Below are 20,152 nucleotides of genomic sequence, written 5' to 3'. Positions count from 1 at the left end.
GCCCTTTCGTGCGATGACAATCCAGAGTGGCCAGAATCACCAACTTAACCCGCATACGCATGGCTTCCAGACTATAATTATTAATAATACACTGAGGTCTTTTTATGCGGTTTTTTAACGCTACTTTTTTATGCGATTTTCAGAGTTATGCGTTTTTTTTATGCGAAGTTTCAGAGTTAAGCGGTTTTTGTTTATGCGAATTTTTAGAGTAATGTGGTTTCCCTTCTGCGGTTTTTATGCGAAGTTTCAGAGTTATGCGGTTTTTTATGCGAAGTTTCAGAGTTATGCGGTTTTTTTATGCGAATTTTCAGAGTTATGCGGTTTTTTTATGCGGTACGTAAATTCGCATAAAAAAGACTTCAGTGTATTGTAATTTTCCAGCCCGGTGGCAAGGATAGGGCGCTTCAGCAAGTGGTATCGTAACCAACATCTGAGGCATTTGGTGGGCAATCAGAGCGCTCAGAATATGGTAAACAAACATTCGAGCATTTCAAATCGAGTAAAATCTTAATTTTCTTATCGTAGTGATGATATTCTGATCGATAATTTGCGGGGAAGTGCGGCAAAGGGTACCGAATAAACAAGTAGTTTGTAATATCCATTTTTTTGTTAACCATTCTTCTTCATTGTTTTGGTTTTTGCATAATGATGCTGATCACAGTTTCATGAAGTCATAGCAGGGAGCTCACTGTAGCCTAGAAAAGATTGCGATGCGATAAGATAGCGACAAAATGCCTCAAAGATAGCGAAACTGTCATTCGCATCGATGACATACCACAAACCAGAAAAAATATTTTTTAAATTGACCGTTACAATGTCAAATTTCTATTAGCAGAATAATTTTTAAGTAAACTTCAATCATAATGAATTCATTTTGATAATGCGCATGAGATCTGCCATCGGCTACAACTTGCACGGATTTTTAACCATGTGTTATTCATTTGACATAATGGTTATTTTGTGATTAGTATTTTTCCTTTTCATTCATATTTTGTATTAATCGACCCTTGGTCTTCAAAACCTCGTGCTTTATTCGAAACATTGTCGGTTTTGATTATAAAAATAAACTATTACAAAAAATCGTAAATAGTCCACTCTAAAAAGTTGGTCGTCTTTGACAGATATACATTTGTTGATGCTTTCAATGAACAATGAAATAACACTTGTCGCTAAAGAATATTACCAGTTAAAAAAGCAATTACCTCAATCCACCAGCCGATTAATTTTTCTTGTGGCTCTAATGCTAATTAATTTCAATACAACAGACAGCGAAGCGGTTAAAATAACTATCCAATATTCTGGCAGAGATGCCAGGTGAAATTTTGGGCGTCTGCGAAGTAGAAATGCACCTATGCGAGCTCAAAATTTGAAAGAGTGACGAGAAAAACCAAACAAAATCCCTACAGTAATACCAAAAGTCATTAAATTGGACGATTGTTTATAAAAACTTCGAAAATCTGCAAAAAAGTTTGCTTAATTGCAAAGTCTGCTAACAAACGAAATTGCAAATTTACATACCAGTCTGAAAACCTGGCCTCTGTGGTTCTGACGCTAATTATTTCGCTATTCTGCGACGATGTTCAAAACGACGAATGTAACAATAAGAGATTCTCTTTGTTTACTTTCTTTATCGATTATTACGGTACTCTTAGCAATCCTTCTCTCCAACTATTTATTGATAATAATAACTAAAATTATCATCGACGACACGACCTGTCACTCGCTATTAAAAACTGTATCACAAATTTAACTACCTCTCAGTAACTCGTAATGTCAAAATGAAATCGCTTGAAAATGTTTGTAGCTAGCAACCCGAATAAAAAATATTGTAGAAAAACAATACGATTTGCTGTTACAAAACTTGCCACAATTTTGCTTTGACCATTGGAAAATATTTAAATATATTGTTATACACTATTCAATTTATTGTGACAATGTTTTTTACAATAGAATGTATAGGTTGTTAAGTATCGTAACAATTCAAATCATAAAGTTTTCTTATACATGTTTTCTTGGAAAACAATAAAATATACAGTTTACATATTGTTTGAAACACCACGTGTACAATAAATTAAATTGTAGAATCGTAGAAACAATATATTGAATCGTTGGAAATGAAAAAAATCTTGTCAAGATACAATAAAATGTATTGTAACCCGTATATTTAATTGTAAATCAATTGTTTATGCTATAAAATCAATGGTTTATTTTTTTACGGGAACTCAGCCTGAAAACTGTTTTTTTTTTTGGAATAACAGCTACCGTTACCGTAGTAACATTTATTTACCTTAAACTTTTCATAGCAGTTGAGAGAGGAAATGTTTCAAAAGCGAAGGTTGTTTCGCTACGGAGCTGATCTAACATTTTTACGGAAAACCTATTCATTCGGGGATCGTACGGGTTGTTTGAACCGAGCTTCGAAGCCACACTTATATTTTTCAAAGAAGTCTGACATGGGTTTAGATTCGTATAAGGAACAAATCAGAGTTGACATAGACACGTATTAGGTAATTTTCGTGGGATTTATCTTCGCTAGCGGAGTTGTGCTTAATTTATTAGATCTTCTGATGCCATACCGAATTTCGCAATCGAAGATAAAGAGGCATTAGAATATCAGACACTTTTCTATACGAAAATATTAATCGAATTATTATTAATGCTTGCCCTGAATTAGTTTCTGGGTGTGTTTAAACAGATACAAAATTGAGCTTGCATCTTTGCGGTATCTTCAAGAAAAAACTCCGATCTAATTCGTATCTAATGAAACAAAACAGTCATACGAAACCAATTTATCGCTCAAAGTTACGAAAAACCCATGGGCGCAAGTTTTTAAATTTATTTTTATTAGATTAATTTAATCTTGATCTTTCGCGATAGGGACAAAAAATTAGTCTTTTCACTGCTAACAAATTGGGCAACGGAGGTAATTTGACCACTCTAATATATATTGGCCCAGTGCTCATATTTTTGGTTGTTATCAAAATAAAGTACATATTTATACCTAATATGTTTATGAATGAAAAAAAATACTTAAAATTCCGAGACATGATGTACTTAATTTCGATTACGTCAAGAAATCTGTACGCCGGACCAAAAAATTTTAAAGTGGCCAAAATAGCTCAGTAACCCTACATAATCAACTGTTGAACTTGGATCTGGTGCAGGATAATTCTGTAATTCGGAATAAACAAAATTTTTTAATACCATTAAAAAGGTTACTTTGAAACTACTTACAGAGTCGTAAAATTCCAAGCTACCGCTCGTTCGGACCTAACTAAAACGAAGAAATCTAACTTTGAGTATACCGGGCAAACGAGGCGGGTCGGCGGCCGACTCAGGCCATCTTGGCTTCGGTTACGTGGCTACGCCACATCAGTTGTACTGGGGACATAACATACAGGAGACATGACCCTTTCGGCGAAGTGACCTATTCGCCGAAACGACTTTCGGCGAAATTACCTATTCGTCGAAAAGATTTGTATGTATGTATGTATGACAAATAATGCCACTCGATTTTCTCAGAGATGGCTGAACCGATTCTCACAAACTTAGATTCAAATGAAAGGTCTTACGGCCTTATATAATTTTCTTGAATTTTATTTAAATCCTACTTCCGGTTCCGGAACTACAAAGAAATATGTGCAACTTTATGAAAAAATGCGCACTAATTTTTCTCGGAAATTTCTTAACCGATTTTCACAAACTAAGAAGCAAATGAAAGATCTTGAAATTCTTTTGAAAGTCCCCGAAAAGTTTATTCAAATCCGACTTCCGGTTCCGGTATTACAGTGCGATTCGTGAAAATTTTCAATTTCATGAGTATTTTTTTCACAAGCGATGACGAAACGAGGTGCGTATTTTTATAAAGTCGTAATAACGATGCTTTTCTATAAAAGTACACTTATTGCCTTTCTCATAAAGAAAGTTTATACAATTACTTGAAGAAGTTTTTAGTGTTCTACATCATTCGACTCAGTTCATCGAGGTGAGCAATGTCTGTGTGTATGAGTATGTGCAAAAAATGTCGCTCATTAAATAAAAAATCTCATATTCCTACAGGTTGCTATTGAATCTCATTATGCTTTCATAGGGGTTTAAAATTACAGACCGCTACTTATGGCGACGACTCAAAAAAAAGATAAAATTCTTATAGATTTGGCTCAAAACTGATTTAATTTGTAGGCTATATTAGTTACTTACTAAACCAACCTTTTCGGATATACTGGTTCCAAGTTCCCGGTTCTAGAAGTACCCGAAATAGTGGTCAAAACTCTAAAACGAGATTCACTCAATTTTCTCAGAGATGATTTGATCGATTTTCACAAACTTAGGCTCAATTAAAAGTTCCTATAGTCTCATAGGTTGCTGTTCAATTTCATCCGAGTCCGACTTTCGGTTCCAGATTTATAGAGTAAAATGTGTTTAATCATTTCATGTGACGATGCAAAATAAAGAAATATTCTTAATAACTTGACACAACTGTTTACAAATTGAAAAGGTTATTTTAGTTCATACTCAAAGAAAGTTTCTTATTTTATTCCAGATCGAAAAATAAAATTCTTGACAAAATCTTCTTGTGATATTTTTGAAAATATAAGTATTATGAGAAAGGCATCTTTACACCACTAGGTAGATTGAAAATGGTTTTTATCCAAAGGATTTTGGTCTGGTGCGAGTGAAATTTTCACTGCTCATTCCGGCTCGGGTCGGGTATGGGTCATTATTTTCTATTTTTTATCGGGTACGGGTATTTTTTTGTCGTGAATACGACTTACTTTACTATGGGGCGCCTTTTCAAAATTTACCCTCTGGGAGAGTGATAAGTTTTTGATCGTGAATATCTCTTGTTATACTTAACGCAAGAACATAATTTTTTCTCCATGCTATCAGAAATATAATCAGGAATTTGTGAATAAATTTTCAACAGTGTAAAATAACCATAAATAATTCGAAAACTATGTTTTCTCAAACTTTTGGAAACAATGAGGAAAACTCACCACGTTTGCTTGCATTTTTCGAACCAGGACGACGGTTGTGAGGCCGTCAGGCACATTTCAGCTCCGATGTTCTACAGGCCGAGTGTAATAGGTAAATCTTGACCGAGGATTGTTATTTTTTTCTAGTAAGTCAGACGGAACTGAAAATCGTGCTGAAATACTTTCACCAACATCAGTAACAATGGGGTGGTAACCCTAGGTTCTGGTTCAACTGAATTCTGAAGTTAATTTTAAGTTCCAAATTTAGTTTCATACTTCTATTTCAAAATTTAGTTCCAGATTACAGGTTCAGAATTTTAACTATGAATCCTATATCTAAATTTTGAAACTGGTTTCAAATTTAGTTCCTTATTCAGGGATTCGAATCAATCCAGAGATATGATTTAGGATTTATTCATCATAATTAATAAACAAAATGCAGGATATGAATTTTAGATTCTGAAACTAAATATTAGGTCTGAACACCGAACCTTCATTCAAAAAATGAATTCAAAACCAGAGTTTAATTCCTAAACTAAGTTTCAGAATTTAATTAATCAATTCAGTTTCAGCATTCATTTCCAGAATTCAAAACCTACATGTTGAAACAATGAATTGTGAACAAGATTTCTGGAACTAGATGCTGGAACTGAATTCAGTTCCTATATTAAGACTTGGAATTCAAGTTTAGAATTTAGTTCTATAACGCAATTCAGAAAATTCTAAAAATAACTTCAGTTCCTTACTTCTAGAACTAGATTTATGACCTGAGTTTTTGATCTAGATTTGCAGCTGAATTCGGAACGTGCCCCAGATGTCGATATTAGCTCTTGAATTTTAACAGTTCTAAACATTGAACAAATTATGCAAAGCGGTTTTTTAGAACCACTAAAGTATTTCCAAAAGAATTTGAAGAAGTTTATTTCTATTGAGTATCTAAGTCTACAAAACTGTATTTGTTGCGTGTTATTTAATTGTATGGTAGAATATGTTTGCCGTCAATTAGTCGTACTGTAGTATAGATGCATCGTTAAAATTCTGGAAGCGAAGCAATGAAAGTTTGATTATCTTTACCCGGAAGAGAGAAAGAAACATGTCAGTTTTATTCGTGTTCACGTCCTCCAGTTATGTCTGTGATATTACCCACCCACCTTTTTTTTAAATTTCAATCGGGTACGAGTCGGGTATTTGTATTTTTTTTTATTTTTAATCGGGTACGGGTACCATCTCTAGTGGGGTTGAGATGGAAAACCAACAACAAGCCCATAAAAACCGGGGGAAAATTATTGCGCGATCTCTAGTATTTTTCTGATAGATAAGCTTAAAATTGATCCAAAGGGATCTTGAACTGTGCAGAAGATCCACACGAACGTGAATTTCTGTTCGGTGAGTCGAGTTGGGATTAGTGTGTTTGCCGTATGAGTTTATTGCATGAGTAGTACGCCACGAGTGCAATAGACGGTCAGTGTTACTAAAACCAAAAATCCAAAACACTCAATTGTAGAGCTTTCGCACAGTACACATATTTTCTATGCATTTCCCACATTTAGGCGTGTTTCTACTGTATGGTCGAATTGTTTACAGTTCCAGTAATTCATTATATGTGGTATGCAAAGTCGAACAGGGATATGAATCCTATCAATTTTGACATGGCTACGAACGTAGACCCAACGAATGTCATACGAAACGAAAGAGGCGATAAACCTTGATTTCCTTTTCAAGAGATACTGAATTATTTAAACTGGAGTATCTTTAAAAAAATTTTTTTTAGACGACCAAACATGTAAGTCATCGATTGAAAGATTTGCTTCAGTGACGCCTCCGTCAATTTTTACGTCTTTCGGAATTTATATACTCGACATTCTCTAGTAAATAGTACTCATTTGTCATTCTTCCGTTTGAAAATATTGACATTAACACTAATTTAATCTTTGTTCATTCTATTCTAGTTCTAGATGCATAATTTATGTCAGTTACAAAATTTAAATCTGAATTTTATAACAAGAAAAACTGGCATCCTCAGCAGTGTTTTACTCGTGTTTCAAATATATAAAAAATAGAACGGCATCGTAGACCAGTTTTTTTTCTAGAACGGCTTGCTGGGGATACGTTTGTTCCAGTTCCTGTTCTATTATAGATCTTCCATATAGAACTTTTAGCTGCTGAATTTGCTCTAAGCATTTATTGTCATACACCGCCATTTATTTATTGATATTTGTACTTTCACGTTTAGAATCATGATGTCAAATCTTTGAAAACAAAAAAAATTCTTTGACATCAATTTTACCGAAAAAACTAGAAGTAGGTTATGTCGGTAGAATAACACAGATTGAGATTAACGCATTGTACTCGAGTTATGTAAAAAGGGTGATGTTTTGGGATACGCAAATTCATTCTGTACCTTATCTCTGAGATGCCTTTAAAGGAACCATTCGCATATTACAGACTGCGTTGGCATTTAATACCATGTTTTCGAAATACCCAATGCTGTCTACAATTAATTAAAAGGAATTGGTTACTAGTTTATTTAAGTCGTTTTTCGAGTAATCGTGTGACAATGTCGTGTCATAAATGCTATCCAACATTCTACTTTCGTTGCCAAACCGTAACATTCAGTGAAACATCGCAACAAACGTACTGATCATTTCGTGTCACTCAAAATCCATGCCATTCGCAGTCTAATGTCGAATGATTCTAGCAAACGTTCAGGAGGAAGTGTATTTATAGATACGGCTAAGTTTTTCTGTACTGTGTTTAGACCTATTTTTTACTATTTAAATGAGAGTACGCTATAAACGTGATATTCACAACAATCGTACATTTGTCATTTAATTAATAATACAATTCAAGCAAAAAATGAAACAGTGAATGTATTATTAGGAAATCAATTTTGGACTGATTGATTGAATAATTTATACTCAGTTTTGACCGTTAGGCCTTTCGCCGATATGCAAATTTTTGAGTACTTTCGTAATGTTCTCGAAATGTGAAATTTTTTAAAAGATACCCGACTCAGTGTAGTAATTCTAAAACACATTTCTTAAGTCACAATTCCTATTTAGTTGTCACTTGAAGTTTTCCTTACACGTTACACGTCACGTTCACATCAATGAATTTTGTAGCAGTCGTCTATACTATTATTTTGAATTGAGAAAAATTTAAAATAAATTATTCAAATATACCTAATAAATTTGTTCTAAATCCGTGTTCGAAAAATAAAAATTCAAGCTACCATTGTGATTGATCTATTAATCTCGCAGATGGAATATAAGTAAGAATATAATAATACTTAATACTATACATAAAATCTGGTGCTGCTATGAATTGATTTGAAACAAGGAAAACGTAATTTATTCAAATAAAAATAAAAAGACTCCGATTAGTATTTTTTTGAATCATTATTTTTAACAAAAATTACATTTTTGAAGCGACTTTCGATTTTAATTTATTATTGAAGAGCTATCTAGATTTGGTAGAAAATACTGGACTCAAATTATCACGTAATATATCGTATTAACACTAGTACACCGCTGTAATCTAGTATGCATTTGAATCACTTATGTTAATGATAATCAATTTACTTATTTAACATATTTTTACGTTGTTATGGTTCTAACATGCGTAGATTCTTTTTTTATGCGTTCTAGAAATGCAGAAACTCTGGGCTGAGCCTTCAAAGTTGCATTTCCTGGAGGGAAGCGTGGAATTTGACAGGATAATTCTCGTGCTTTGGCTCTCTGCTTTTGCCTTTCAAATGCTTTTTCACATACATAACATTCAAATAATGCAATCAAATGCTTTTTCCGATTTTGTACAAAGTGCATATCATTTTTATAGATATAATCAACTAGTAATTGATTAGAGATAGGATACGCGTCGGCTGTTTTGTGAAATAAAAAGCTACTGTAGAGCTCTTCGTTGTTTGAAACTTTAATCAAGAATTCAGCTAAATCCACCGGTCTGTTGAAATCTTCAATTAAAATCGCTGAACTTGGATTGGGTAAGTAGTTCTATAAAAGCAACAGTCTACTGAAGTTTGATTTGTAGATATAAATTGAAAATACTCACCCTGATGTTTGGAGCTCCGAAATAAATTGGAACTACGCCCAGCGTAAGTGATTTCCAAAACTTTTCAATAATGTAATCATCACAAGCTAAGTCTTGATATACTATAATAAATTGATATTTGGACACAAAATCATAAAAATGCTTGATATCCTCAACATTATTAAAATTGCTCTTGATTCCACTTGGGAATGATTTGTTTTTCAAGCAATTTCCGAAGGAATCTATTTGAATATATTTCCCAAGTTCGGTGACATATAATTCTCGACCAGTCATGGTATCACAATGAGATTGTATGTATAATACCGGAGCCATCTTCAGTTTACGTTGGAATGATGTTTTCTCGCCAAAAGAGTACATTGTTTTGTAGTCAATCAACTCTTCTAGACTAGTAAAAGATTGCAACGTTAGTGGAATGTCACTATACTGACTGAAGGTTGCCGTAATGTTGAACAAATCCATAGTATGTAGTAGAAAAGGAGCATTAATGGGAGATGTTTCTTGGTATAAGAACCAATACTCTTGTTTCCGGCGATAAGGGAGATCATGAATCGATATGTTCGTTCCATGAAACAAATATCCCTGCGAATTAGAAAGCATTAAACGTATTCAGAAATTTAAATATTTGTTATAATACGTACCAGAAAAAAAGGATCACTGACAACCTTCCGGTCACTGGTAAATCGACATTCTACATAACTACATTTCCTATTATATTCAATATGTCTTTCATAAGGACTCCACCATACAATCACATTATTTTCACCTCTATATAGTTTACCGTGTTTGTGATAGATCTTCAAAATTGATAAAACTTTATAAAATTAGATTCAATGGTTGATTGAATACGTTTAAAATTCACTTACATATGCACTTATTATTAGAATTAATACGAATCCAGTAATCAGAATCTTACCGTTATGGTACCGTCCCATCCACATTGTGCACTAACGCTGTATGATTGTAAACTAAGGCAGCATCATGAATAGCTTATTTATCGCAACGCTTTGCAAAACTGTTTAGCACATTTCTTTATCACATCTCAGAACGCGCAAACACATAACTCGTCGGTGGCTGTTGTGTGCTGATTGAGATAATATTTTGTCGTGAATACGACTTACTTTACTATGGGGCGCCTTTTCAAAATTTACCCTCTGGGAGAGTGATAAGTTTTTGATCGTGAATATCTCTTGTTATACTTAACGCAAGAACATAATTTTTTCTCCATGCTATCAGAAATATAATCAGGAATTTGTGAATAAATTTTCAACAGTGTAAAATAACCATAAATAATTCGAAAACTATGTTTTCTCAAACTTTTGGAAACAATGAGGAAAACTCACCACGTTTGCTTGCATTTTTCGAACCAGGACGACGGTTGTGAGGCCGTCAGGCACATTTCAGCTCCGATGTTCTACAGGCCGAGTGTAATAGGTAAATCTTGACCGAGGATTGTTATTTTTTTCTAGTAAGTCAGACGGAACTGAAAATCGTGCTGAAATACTTTCACCAACATCAGTAACAATGGGGTGGTAACCCTAGGTTCTGGTTCAACTGAATTCTGAAGTTAATTTTAAGTTCCAAATTTAGTTTCATACTTCTATTTCAAAATTTAGTTCCAGATTACAGGTTCAGAATTTTAACTATGAATCCTATATCTAAATTTTGAAACTGGTTTCAAATTTAGTTCCTTATTCAGGGATTCGAATCAATCCAGAGATATGATTTAGGATTTATTCATCATAATTAATAAACAAAATGCAGGATATGAATTTTAGATTCTGAAACTAAATATTAGGTCTGAACACCGAACCTTCATTCAAAAAATGAATTCAAAACCAGAGTTTAATTCCTAAACTAAGTTTCAGAATTTAATTAATCAATTCAGTTTCAGCATTCATTTCCAGAATTCAAAACCTACATGTTGAAACAATGAATTGTGAACAAGATTTCTGGAACTAGATGCTGGAACTGAATTCAGTTCCTATATTAAGACTTGGAATTCAAGTTTAGAATTTAGTTCTATAACGCAATTCAGAAAATTCTAAAAATAACTTCAGTTCCTTACTTCTAGAACTAGATTTATGACCTGAGTTTTTGATCTAGATTTGCAGCTGAATTCGGAACGTGCCCCAGATGTCGATATTAGCTCTTGAATTTTAACAGTTCTAAACATTGAACAAATTATGCAAAGCGGTTTTTTAGAACCACTAAAGTATTTCCAAAAGAATTTGAAGAAGTTTATTTCTATTGAGTATCTAAGTCTACAAAACTGTATTTGTTGCGTGTTATTTAATTGTATGGTAGAATATGTTTGCCGTCAATTAGTCGTACTGTAGTATAGATGCATCGTTAAAATTCTGGAAGCGAAGCAATGAAAGTTTGATTATCTTTACCCGGAAGAGAGAAAGAAACATGTCAGTTTTATTCGTGTTCACGTCCTCCAGTTATGTCTGTGATATTACCCACCCACCTTTTTTTAGGTTACACATCGGATTGTTCTGTAGTGGTATACTATTTTGATGGCCAACGATCGATGATCGAATGGTAAAGGAGTATTCTAGAGCATATGATGTACCAAAGAGTACAACTATTGAATGATAGTGAAACAACTAGAATGATGATTATATTTAAAAAATCCGACATCGATAGAAGTAATGCACAGAAAACCCGCAGATCACAAAACTTCAATATTGCAATTGTTTTGTCCATCATGCCATCGGAAATATGATCATAAATTTATGATAAAATTTTCCGACATATTAACGAATAAGTCCAAGTTAAAATTTTCTGAAATGTTTGATATCAACGAGTATCAGTGAGGCAAACTCATGACGCGTTTCTTCTTGGGATTTTCAGTAATAATTTTGAAAGCTCAAAGCTCAGTTATCTATAGAAGAATTTATATAGTCTAACTACCAATAGATTCGAAATTTTTCAATTTAAACATATATTGCAACAACATTGAAGTGTTTCAATAGTATGTACACTATTGACGGTATTTGTCAAATTCTGTGTAACATTTACTCAGTGCTAGGAAAGGAAAACTTAGCTTAAATGATCAACTTAAATCTGTTTATTAAATTATTTATGTTTTTACAATCAATCAACACACACAATATGGTTGTAATGACAATTCCTAATGATATTTAAACAGAACTTAACTGTTAACAGAACAATTTCAAACTTACCGTTGACGGAACGGAATCTGCCTTCACAACTACGGTGAGAAAACAGTGGCCCGGTCCGACACTTTCAAGAAGACAAATATTCGTCGACAACCCAAGCAACCAGAAGTTCCACAATTACTTAAAACATCAACTCCCTTGTTGCTTAAAAGTACACGCGGAACTTTTTCGTTCCGCGTGAACTTTCTAGCTGCTAAAGAAAACACGTGGCAATTTTTGGCAGTTCGGAGTACAGAACAAGTTCCCCGTACACTTTCTCGCTGCTGGTACACGCAAGTTGAAAGTACAGAACAAGTTCCGCGTGAACTTTCTCGCTGCATAGAAGCTGAACAATGTATTCTAGAAGCAGCTTAGAAGTTCGTTCGGTTGCGTCGCGCGAACTTTCAAGTGTGGATAATTACTTTAAAAATGGGCTGCTTAGAATGCTATTGATGAATTTTGAGGGCTGTTTAAGCCATATAAGACCCTTTTATTCGAACTTGGTTAGTTGGGAAGTTGTCCACAGTTTTCTCGCACAACGTTCTCAAAGCACGAGTTAAAGTAAGGTAAATTTGTTGTCAATTACAAACAGAGTAGAAGTTACCTAATTTTCTAGATTAATATTACCCCCTTTTTGACTTTTTGAACTAAACAATCGAAAGTGAGTACAAATTACTTACTTGAGAGTAAAGTACAACTGTATCGGTATAAAACCAAACGAGCAACAGAATGGTGTAAAAGAACTTCATTGGGATAACACTTTTTAACAGTGATTTGCGCTTCTAGTGTGCAGCAGTAGAAGTCGTCAGAGCTCCATGGAAGAGCTGTGTTTAAATACACCGCTGCTTAATTAAGTTGTTCGGAAAATGAGTCGGAATTCATTCTGAAATCCAAAGGCACAACCTGGAATCGATTATTTCATTCTATTTAGAATTCAATTGAAAATCACAACAAATTCCCAGTTCGATACGGACTAGTTTACCGAGTGTACACGCCAAGGGCAATCTCAGTTCTGCTTAAATACAGATCTCATCGATCATGGCAATTTAAGGTACTTTTCAGTTTGAGTTTTTTTCATTTCTTGCCAAAAGTATAGGATTTTTATCAAAATAGAAGTTGAAAAAAGTTCGCATCGTCACTAACACATTCAATTATGACGAGCAACGCTCTCACGCAATGCGAAAATGGAAGTATTGACGTGGAACACATATTTATATTAGTATTGGTGTCATTTCTGAGAGTCCTTCAACGATTCCAGGGTTGGAATCACCCAACAAAGCTGGCGCAATCAGAAAATACGTGTTACATGTACAAATGCAAAAGTGGAAAGAGGTCACCATGGATACAAACAACACATTACCATGGGTACATACATCACAATACCGTATATACAAGCTCGTGTTATTTCCAGGGCTATATTCTTATTAATTCGCTTCTAACGAAGACTAGATATATTAAGAACGGTATTCACAATCCCACATCTCTCTTCTTTTCCCTAGAAGAAAATTTAAAACTTTTGTAAAAGATTCAATAAATACATACTTTAATCTTTGCTTGAAACACACCTTCTATCGACATGTGACCATCAGCTGGTCAAATTTTATCTGTTGGTGGCTGTATCAGTTCATGTTTGGCTCGTCTTGAACAATACTCTTGATGAAGCCTTTTGCAATCACGTCCCCCTATTACATTGCCATCAGATCCGGAGTCAACTATAAATTGAATGGGCGAAGAAAATTCGACAGAACAATCGACTAACACATCTTTGAAAGAAAGGGTATTTACTTCCTGGAACGATAGCTCAGGAACACAGATGTTCAACTACTGGTCAACTTTAATGCAACTTTGTAGTATTGTAACATTTTATTAATGAAAATTTATAAGTAATTATTTTATTGTCTGCTCTTCGTCTCTCTACGATGGAGAGGCAGACTTACATATGTTTACTTAGACTTGCTTTATGTTCGATAATGTCTATTTGTTTCCGTCTACATGTGGCAGCAAAATGTCCAATTTCGCTTGTTCAATGTCGTACATATTTGACTACTTGGATGAGCAGGACGGTTGCATCTAAACGTGAGTGTCGTCCCAGAAAACGCCTTCCAGTATTGTTATACTGTTTCGCATGTCGATTGTCACAACAGTCATTTTCTCCTGTACGCTTTCGGTTGTTCCGTGTCAACTGCTGCAAGTGTCTATGGTGAATCGCAACACACACCAGATTCCCGATATTGTGTCTTTATATCATGCTTCCGTTTCGTAGGTTTCCTCTTTGTGGTAGATTGCACAATGAAGTTCGTCGGATGTCCATACGCCCGCATTCCTTATGCAGTTCTTATTTTCCAAACCTTTCAATAACTGATCGCGCACGAAGCGTTCTTTATCCGTTTGACTTTAACCGTGTCTGTCATAGACTGTAGATAATCGTCACGACCGATCATAATGACATTAAAAATGTAATTTTAAAACTCTCTCATCAACAGATTTAAATCTGAAAAATAGGTAAATAACTATGAAAGAATATCAAGAATTCTAAACCTATTTTTAGGAAATTATAAATTTCACTTACTTATATATCATCGTCAAGTGCGTTCAAGAAGTATTTATAATCAAATTCAAAACCAAATTTTTTTGTTAACTTCCGTTCCGTTTGTTAAACGAGATATCTGTTCACGACTAGCGCCACCGGGGGTTTGTTTTCTATCCATTTTGGTTTATTTTGATTTAAATTGAGAATTAATCAATTATAATCGTATGATTTTTGAATGCTAAATAACAGAAAATATTCCCTTATCATAAATCTACAATCTAATTGCCACTAATAACTACTTTTTGATGAACTGCATTTATCTCTTAGAAAAAAAGTAGTTCATTGATTCAGTCAGTAAATAATTGGGGATTTTCCAAATTAATTCTAGAGCGCCATTGAAAAATAGTAATCTATAGTAAGAAAACGTAAGATTTTGATCGCGAATAGGTATCTCGAGTTGTAGATGAAGCAACATAATTCTCTATGCTATCTGGAATATGATCACCAATTTATGGTTGAGTTTTCAGCAGTATTAGATAACCATAAATAGCTCAAAAATTAAGTTTTCTCAGACCCTGTCAGCTTGGAGCGATCTCAATCTTCAGTTCAGCATCGCCATCACACGGCATCACATTCAACATATCATCACAGACTAACAGACATGACAGTATGAGTAAATTCTTATGAAAAAAATTTTTCGTTATGCACTAGCTCCACCTATATTGTACTGCGCGAACTATTTACTATTTGTACACCCCTTGTGTTATGTAAAAGTTTTTTTACTAGTTGGTTTCCCCTCGTTTGTCAACACCGATCAGCTGCTTGCAGAGATGCCTGATTTCATCAAAATATTTGAAAATGAATCGTCACAATAAATTATTGGATTACGTTGATAGTATATTTAACTTTTTCGCGATGTTGGAAGGTAACCATTTATTTGACTCAACGTTGTTCATCCAGACTATTGTTTATTGTGTTGGTAGTTATCACCCGAAATTAAGTGGCGGCAGACCAGAAGCAAGTAAATATTGTAACAAAACGGGTTCGATTTTGTCTTGCGTTTGAGGATGAGAAGTAGGCACAATTATGTATATAGTTTTGGCAATATGTATTAAGTCTGTATCCTGCATGAAATTCGCATGGACGTATACAAATCAATACATCATAGGTAATTCTGTATGAATGGCAACTCTGTTGGTAAATGAAAAAAATAAACACAGTCTAGATGACAGACAGGATGTTTTTGATAGGGTAACGTGGCGCCATCATGACACATGTGAGTACTGTCCCAAATAAAGGAATATTCGGAATGACCGTTAAAATGATTGAAGAATCTAATTTGAGTGTCCTGTCTGTTAGTCTGTGATATCATGTCAATTGTATGGGTGCGCAGTGCTGCTGTTTTGGCGCGCACGAATTTGACATTTCTCTCCCCTACTTCTATGTACGAGATTCGATGCGGACTCGCCTGAGGGCACCATGCTCGCAAAAAAGTATGTTGCCAATGATTTGTTCGGGAAATGTGAGAGCTGGATATCTTGTTAATATGATGTCTTTGGTTTTCTCCAACTTACGTAATCAATGCTTCCATGACTCTCTCCCAACGTCCCATTACTTTACTGGACAAGTAGAGCAACTGCTCCAATATTCATATCAGCTTCACCATTAATCCCATATAGGAAAAAAAAACAATGAGAGTGAGATATGACATATCTGTTCAATGTATTGATTCAAAGGATAAGATGAAAATAGGATTCGAACTTTAGCGTCTCTTAAACAGAAGCATTGCACATTCTTTTCTTTATTTGAAGACAAACACGAGTAAAGGTCCTAAGTGCAAATAAGATTGATATGCCGTAATAACTGAAAGAGTAATTAACAAAGAGAATCTGTCAGTTGCACTTGGGACCTTTTCTAATGTTCATCGAGATTTATTCAGTATTGCCGTTTTCGCTGAAACTGATCCAGGGTAGTTTCATTAAACAAACACTTTTCACGAAACTGTGTTGATTTCGCACTTTGCAACGGGGGTTTGAGCAAACCTGATATAAAAACCACGTTCGAAACTGACTCGATTTTCAGTTCAACAACGTTCAGAATTGGCTTGAAACAAACTGTTTGGCATCGAACGAAAACGACATAATATTGCTTCTTAGGGCCGAATAAAATACACATCGACCGATGATAACGCAATCCGTTGATTGTAGGCCAATTAAAAAGCTAAATTTAAGGTTGATCCGATAATTGATTTAAACTATTCCCGTATGAAAGAAAAACAATCATCAGGAGTAACAGCATTGTTATTCGCCAGGGACAGTCGAACCGACGACACGACCAGACACTCGGAAAAAAAATCAGTATTAAAAGTGTCTGTTAACAATTCACCTTCATTTACCATAAATTGAGCAACCTCTTGGTTATGATAAAAATAATCTTCTGGAGCAACACAGATCTGGTTGCTACGAGCTTGTTACCAAGGTTCTTCAAAAGTTCAAATAAACATAAACAACTTAAACAAGTAACGAGAAGAATTTTTCAATTTTCAATCAAATTCAACCGACTGTTTCCTCTATTGCGGAAGATGATTCAAATTCGGTAGGGATCGTCATCCAGTCGGATAACTCAAGAAATCAGCAGTTTCGATCCCATCGGTGACTATAGCGTCAGTGATATTCCATTAACGGACCTTTCGGGGACCTGCGTTACATCAATTGGATACGAAACGAGGTCTATTGTATGGTGTATTCGCATATCGTTTGTTGCACATTTCTCAAAGAAGAAAAACAGAATCCGGTACTTCAATTACCCGAAGGTAAAAGCTTCAAACATCAACATTATTCAAACGTATAATTTCTTTTTAAAACTTCCTAGGCAACTTCAGACGAAATCTCGGATTTTAAAGTAATCAAAATTATCTGGTTTGCGTAATTTCTTTTCGCAAAATAAGCTTTAAATAATCAATTGAAAAGATGCAAAATTAAATACTGATTGTTACTCTACAAGAATTTCCGCATATCAGTTCGAAATGGATATTCGCCTAATACCGATTTTTCATATGAGACTGAAATACGAGAGCTTTTCTCTTGACGCATGTAAATAATATTGGATGATGATTAATGATATAAATTAAGATATTGAATTAAAATACTATTATTACTGTTATTATTATAAATGTTTCATACAAAATTGTTTATGATAAAACCAACAAATATGTGCAGTATTTGAGACATGGACACAAACCCCTTAACAATAAATTTTCTGGAACGGTTCTTTAATGAACGGAGGATGATTGTCAGCAGTGCTGTAAAACTTCATTCAATTCAATTGAAACTGAATGTGGAACACATTGACGATCTTTCGAATGCAGTAAACTTCACTCTCTGACACACACAATGTTTGCTGACGGCCCGAACGGGCAGCATTCAATTCATCACTCGTTTCTCTTCAATCGAGACTCAGTTTAACCACCGTCAGTTGATCTCTTGAAATGACAAAATATCTCTTTCAATAGTGTGAGAGCGGCCTTCAAATGAGGTTCATGTAAACATTCGAATTGGTTCAAGAAAATAGATGAAAGACAAACCAGATAGCTGAAATATCAATCACAGAATATACATAAATTAATTGCTTCCTCCTTCAGTTTTCATTTTTAATACTTTACTCCATTTAGAATTCTATTCGTTCGAATTTGCTTACTACCAAGAGCGAAGGCATTGAAGCAGGTAGACTACTTGGCACTTGAAACTGAACAAGCAAAACTTCAACTGACTAGGTACGATTATTCAACTGACGATGAATTCCGGGAGCTTCACTTGAAAATGGCAGCAAAAGTCAAACGAATTAGTAGGGATATGCTGACTGTCAGCGGCCATAAATTTCATTTTCATCTTATTTCATTCGATTGAAAATGAAATTTTACCGCACTGATTGTCAGACATACAATAACGATCTGTCAATTATTTTTCATGCAATATGGAATTTTTTAATACATACGCCCTTATTCTGAATAACGTCGCATCGATTTTACGATCGTATTTCGGCCCTTATTACCGATCTCACTCCACTTTCACATTCACTTCACTTACATGCCACTTCACTTGATTTTACCTATTACTGGTATCACGCATACCTGCATAGCGTTTTGGCTACCTGGGCAGCCATGGCCACCAGACGGCTACCAAAATTGATTCAGTGACGGTTGTCAAATCCAATTTGACAAAACAAAGTCGTCTGTATCTAAGTTAGCCGAGCGTTTTCGTCTTCTCACCTTCGATGGAAATGTCAAAGATTTCAATGTAGAAAAATCCTGGTGGATACGGGTGTATCGTTTGAGTTGTATTCCTGGCAGCGGTGAGGCAGTCGGTCACCAGAATGTCTGCCAGCCATATTTTTCCAGCTGGCAGCGTTTAGTCAGCCATCTGGCAGCCATGAATATGCGGGTAGTGAAGTGATCACTGTGGTGGAAAAAACTATTTTTTTTTTTAAAAATGTTGGTGGCGTGATGTTCATAATGACATCAAGTTCATTCAAGTAATTACTTTTGTCTCAGAAGCGACTTCCGTAATAAGGACCTACATTCACTTCACTTGATTTCCGCCGTGAAGTGAAACCTATAATAAGGGTCACAGTCACTTCTCTTGGTTTTCACCGTGTAGTGACACCGGTAATAAGGGCATTCATTTGTATTCCTAATAACGCTAGCAAAATCAAAGGTAAGATTCGATCGAACCACATTCGATCGGAAAATCAATACGTCGTTATTCAGAATAAGGGTGATTCACTCTGATTTCTGATTCGATCAAAATACTGGCTCGTGGTGAATGTATGTATTAGAAGAATTCCACATTACATGAAAAATCATGAGCAGATCGATATTTACACAATCTTCTCATTTTATTGTTTGACATACAGATAAAACCATGTTTTTTCTCACAAATTGTATTCTACAAATTTATACGAAATTTATTTGTTTTTATTACCGAAACCGGTAGCCACGGTGAAGGTAGCTGTTATTCGAAAACAACAGTTTAGTCTTGTTGGCCAGTTACATATATTTTTCGAACGACTTCGTTTTGACATTACGAGTTACTGGGGGGTAGTTAAATTTGTGATACAGTTTTAATAGACGAGTGGCAGGTCGTGTCGTCGGTCGAACTTAAGAAGATAATTGTTGTGCCTTTGTGGTCAAGGTGCAATTAAAAACCGCCTCACCTGCTGTGTAATCTGCAGTTTAACTCGGGAAATCACCTATTGCGCAGATTACCGATCTGGACAATGATGCACGTCTTACCTGCTCGAAACTTGTGCCTGTAATGCCGGCTCGCGCCAATCAAGCAGCGTTGCTGTCCGTTTGATGTGTGAGGAAGTATGACATGTAGAGTGGCGCACGGTCATGCAGTGTTGCCCCACACATC

The 20,152-nt window shown here is 34.9% G+C and overlaps 1 protein-coding gene across 3 annotated transcripts; it reads right to left on the bottom strand.

Moving 5' to 3' along the window:
• Nucleotides 1-8,330: 8,330 nt before the first annotated feature.
• LOC131427323 (alpha-(1,3)-fucosyltransferase 10) lies at nucleotides 8,331-11,517 on the bottom strand. 3 transcript variants are annotated; one of them, XM_058590395.1, is made up of 4 exons: nucleotides 9,908-10,119; nucleotides 9,683-9,838; nucleotides 9,045-9,623; nucleotides 8,331-8,986 (listed from the first exon to the last, which is right to left on the bottom strand). In XM_058590395.1, the coding sequence occupies exons 1-4, from the start codon at nucleotides 9,980-9,982 to the stop codon at nucleotides 8,573-8,575; spliced, it is 1,224 nt and encodes a 407-aa protein (XP_058446378.1). In that variant the 5' UTR covers nucleotides 9,983-10,119; the 3' UTR covers nucleotides 8,331-8,572. The 3 variants fall into 3 exon arrangements, with proteins under 3 accessions (XP_058446378.1, XP_058446379.1, XP_058446380.1); XM_058590396.1 differs by having other exon boundaries at nucleotides 9,958-10,041; XM_058590397.1 differs by having other exon boundaries at nucleotides 8,807-9,002; nucleotides 9,908-11,517.
• Between the last annotated feature and the right edge of the window lie 8,635 nt (nucleotides 11,518-20,152).

This window comes from Malaya genurostris, chromosome 2, assembly GCF_030247185.1.
Source record: "Malaya genurostris strain Urasoe2022 chromosome 2, Malgen_1.1, whole genome shotgun sequence".
In the NCBI taxonomy this organism is placed as follows: Eukaryota; Metazoa; Arthropoda; class Insecta; order Diptera; family Culicidae; genus Malaya; species Malaya genurostris.
The sequence above is the reverse complement of the archived record's forward strand: the minus strand, read 5'-3'. Positions and strand labels throughout refer to the sequence as shown.